General features: G+C 34.3%; 1 protein-coding gene across 1 annotated transcript; it reads right to left on the reverse strand.

The window, feature by feature from the left end:
• Nucleotides 1-2,128: 2,128 nt before the first annotated feature.
• Nucleotides 2,129-2,929, reverse strand: LOC132793872 (succinate dehydrogenase assembly factor 4, mitochondrial). The gene is made up of 2 exons (XM_060804013.1): nt 2,823-2,929; nt 2,129-2,769 (listed from the first exon to the last, which is right to left on the reverse strand). The coding sequence occupies exon 2, from the start codon at nt 2,760-2,762 to the stop codon at nt 2,397-2,399; it is 366 nt and encodes a 121-aa protein (XP_060659996.1). The 5' UTR covers nt 2,763-2,769; nt 2,823-2,929; the 3' UTR covers nt 2,129-2,396.
• Nucleotides 2,930-4,604: the final 1,675 nt, after the last annotated feature.

The following is a 4,604-nucleotide window of genomic DNA, read 5'->3' on the forward strand; positions in this document are numbered from 1 at the left end:
TCGATATCTTACTGAACAATGTACCATTAAATAGTATAGTGAACGAGGGAGGCAGAGGCGGCTTCACTTCCTTCTGGATGCCCAACAAGATCACACAGAGTCATCCATCAAAAGCGATTTCAGATGCCTTGCAACAATTATTTCGTCTACTTTATTTTTAAACCAAATAAACGTGTTGTTCTAAGACCTGTTCACATTGTTGTTGTCTTAGTTGTTTCTAATGTGCTTTTATTACGTGAAGAAAAAGAACAGAAAAAACAAGAAAAGCCGAAAAAAGAGGGAAAACACGCATGCCAGTTCTCAAGACCATTTTATGGCGGCCTCCCGATTTCAAATCAAATTCTCGCGTCCAACTAAACTCTATCACCAACAAGCTCCTGCTGTGCAGCGTCGCAAAGTAGTAGGTGCTGATTGATATAACAAAGTGAAAATCAAATAAAAAACAAAACATTAAACTATGCAACGGCCTCAGCCCCCCACCACTGCCACATTGCGGTCGAAGATCAAAGACCGCCCTGAGATCTGTAATGACAGCTTTGATCATTGTTTTGCTTTTGATTTTTTCCGGTTTACTGCCCGATGTAGAGCGCCCCTGGGCCTCATCTGTCTGTCTCTCAAGTTCTTTCGTTCTCGCTCTCTCTCTCCCTGTCTTGTTTTCTTGATATGCAGCATTTTACGAGCAATTTCGCGCCTACTTAACAGATTTCACTGGCCCGATCACTTTACAGTTTTCTTAAGAGCGCATTTTAACACAATCTTTTCTCAAATTGTCATCTCCGATGCAAAAGAGATATTTTCATGAAAATACGATTAATGTGCCCTAGTTAAATTAAAACAAGTAAGAAAGCTACCGTGAAGTGTGCTCGACTGTGAGAGACTCGCCAACAATAAAAGCAAAACATTTCGGTGTTAACCTTAAAATAAGCCCCAGAAATACTTAAATATATGTGATGCTATATATACCAAATATGTCCCTAATAATATTTATGTATTTTTGCAGCATATTCTATATGTATGTATGTAATACATACTATGTATAGCAAGTGGAATTTTCGCAAATGTACATATGTATCTGCGATGAGATAAAAATGGCAGAATTTTTTTTCATGAAATACTTTTGAATGACAATGTGACTTTGGCTAACAATCTGGTATATTTTGTGCTGTATTTCATCGATATACTAAGTATATTTCTATATATTATAGTATTAATTAATACTATAATTAATTTCGTGTATTTTTTATTTTTATTTATTTTTTTTGTTTAAAATAATAACTTGGTGGAAAAATAACTACAAAATTTATCCCAATAAAAATATTTTAGAAGTTATTTCAAAATAATCTTGTATTTCAAAAAGACTTTCTTACGACGGATCTTAGTTGCTTTGGATAAAAATGTGGTAGATTTGGTACTTTATGCTATATTTTGAATGCAGTACCAAATAAGTATATCAATATAGTCATCGTCGTATTTTAGTATTTTTGCGGTATATTAATTTGGTATGTTATACGAATAATACCGCACTGTTTTGTTTTTATTAAAAATAGATAGCGGGTATATCACAGTCTTGCACACTAGATTTTCTTACTTGTTGTATACTATTTTCAACGACTACAATAACAAAGTTAGTGTGATTACTGATCGAAATTTGTACATATCAATAGTAACATAAACACAGTGGTATCTGTTTGTCACCATATAAATTAAAATTTAATGATGACTTTATTTATATACTTGGCCCATCACTTTTAAGCTGAGACACTTAATCAGTATAACCACTAGAAATTGAGCAAAGACAACAGCTGCAAATTTTTCTAATTTTCTTTGGCCACCACAAAATTTCTCCAGATTGTCGAGAAGAATTTATGAGATTTTAAAACCCCTTTCGAATGCACGAAAAGTACATGCTAGTTCGGGGTATAAAATTAGAAAACAGAAGACGTTCTTTTTTCAAATAAAAATCACGTAAAATGTCGCCTCGAATTCAAATGAATTGACTGAGAATGAATATTTCAGACTTAGGCACGATTCAACTGCTCCCTGAACCATAAATAATCGGAGATGCGCCTTGTACTCTATTCTGAGAACCCTTTTCTGATGTACGTTTAAGAAGGGGGGCAGCTCCACAAAGGCTATCAATTTATATTTTATAGTAGGTTCAACATAAATTCTGGAAACCACACAATAGAAATTTATGTAATGTCTTCGTGGAAGCTCAAAGCACATTGATTAAAGGTGAAGGAATGATCTCTGTCGCTGCTTCCAAAAGAGCTACCGTTCCAAAAAGATGTTCCAGCTAAGGTGTAACAAATAGTAAGTGCTTCTGTTGTGAACAGGAATAATAAATCAGTAGATCACTAGCCGCAGTCTCAATTGTTTGTTCTTTTAAATTAGAGTTAGAAATCGGTAACGCGGCCTTTGCTCTCCCAGTCACCATAACGGGTGGGCTCTGGTCCGCGTGGTCCACCGACTTCGCCTGTATGTGGATTAGTATTGTTTGGCCATGGTTTCAGTGGCTCTTTTTCGTGAGCCGGATGTGGCTGGCCTTTGGGAATGCAAAGTAAAGGCGCTTCGGAACGAAGCTTCTCCTTGAATTTCAAATATCGCTCACTGGGCTTGGGCTTTAAATATTCTTTGCTTTCCTTTAACTGATTATTCTCGATGTCTTCGACCGTCAGAGGATCTATGCCAATATTTGTGTTGCATCGAGTATTGACAATCCGCCTCCATTGGCGGTTAATTGCTCGTCCATAGGAAATCATTTTAAAGCTATAGAGTTTCGTTAGAGCGATCAGTAAAATGAAAAGAGGAATTTAGCTTACCTTAAGTGAGTGAATAAAACATTTAAATTCCAACGCTTGTATTTATGTTATATACTGCTACTGTGTAGTCTTCAATATATTGAACACTTATAAAAACGAACACTAGATCTTCTAAATAGCTTGAGACAGAGTTTATTTATGATGATAAAATAACAACTCTAAACAAACAATTATTTATTAATTATAACCGCAAAAATTTTACCATATTGTTGTTTTTTCTGTTTTTCTATTTCGGTAGATCCCTAATGTTTTGTGATCTAAAACGCGTGAAAAGCGACCTCCTCGATGACTATTCTTCTATTTCAAAACAGCTCCAGTCGGGTGTGCTCTACTGTGAGATGCCCGCTGTCATTAAAAAGAAGACAATGCAAATAGCCCATATAATGTATATAAAAAATAATATAAATATACCATTACATACTAAATTCACATTAGAGTACAAAATATACCAGATTGTTGAGCTAAGTAAATAGCAAACGACATCATTTCTTAGATCTTTATCTGATCGTAGTCAAACTCCGGAAATCGTAGTATAACCTTAATATCAAGAATATATATACTCTATCTATTAAATAAATTTCTGTATACTTATATTTGTGCAGACATTTTATATTTCCCGAGCATTAGCTTTATTTTGACATCTAATCTGTGTTTACTAGTTTGGCACAATTTTGAGAAAAATTATTTAATATTTTAAGTAATATTTTTATACCCGAAGAAGGGTTTTATAACTTTGTGTCGGCAGGATGTAACATGTAGAAGGAGACATCTCCGACCCTATAAAGTATATATATGTACATATAAATATATATATAGCTCTATCTCTTATAGTCTCTGAGACAGACGGACATGTCCGTATGAACACCTAGATCTCAGAGACTATAAGAGATAGAGCTATACTTTTTCGACAGCATTTGATACGTTTGCACGCAGATCAAGTTTGTTTCAAATTTTTGACACGCCCACTTCCGCCCCCGCAAATCAAAAAAATCGAATAACAAGCGTAATTTTAAAGCTAGAGTTGCGTATTTTGGTATATACAATAATTACTATAGTAGTTATGATTCCTGAAAATGGTTGCGATCCGATAAAAATTATGGAAGTTATGAAAGATATACTTTTGTATGGGCAAAAGCGCCTACTTACTAGGGGTCTTAGTTGCTTTGGCCGACAATCTGGCACATCGTGCCGTCTATGGTATATTTTGAATGGTGTACTATATCGATATACCAAACATACCATATTCGGTATATTTTTAGTATTTTTTAGTATTTTCGGTATATTTTGAAAATGATACCGCAATATTTTGCCTTTATTAAAAGTGGGTAGCGGGTATCTCACAGTCGAGCACACTCGACTGTAACTTTCTTACTTGTTTTTGTATATACAATAACAACTACAGTAATTGTGATTCCTGAAAATTTGGTTGCGATTAGATAAAAATTGTCGAAGTTAATAAACACTTTTGTATGGGAAAAAACGTCTACTTCTAGTGGTCTTAGTTGCTTTGACAATCTGGTATATTGTGCAGTATAGGGTATATTTCGAATGTGGTACTATATCGATATACAAAATATACCTTTGGTATATTTTTAGAATTTTTTGTGGTATATTCTTGGTATATTCGAGCACACTCGACTATAGCTTTCTTACTTGTTTCATATGGCAAATTGCCATATTTTCGGCCATATATTTTAATTTCTAATAATTCGAAATTTTATTGAAAACGTGGAACCCCCTACAAGTTGTAGGGGTGGCATTCAAATTTCATATAATGGAATA

The sequence above is a fragment of the Drosophila nasuta genome, chromosome 2L (assembly GCF_023558535.2).
Source record: "Drosophila nasuta strain 15112-1781.00 chromosome 2L, ASM2355853v1, whole genome shotgun sequence".
Taxonomy (NCBI): domain Eukaryota; kingdom Metazoa; phylum Arthropoda; class Insecta; order Diptera; family Drosophilidae; genus Drosophila; species Drosophila nasuta.

Coding starts and splice junctions, on each gene's coding strand:
- LOC132793872 (XM_060804013.1), bottom strand. CDS start 2,762: ATGATTTCCTATGGACGAGCAATTAACCGCCAATGGAGGCGGATTGTC.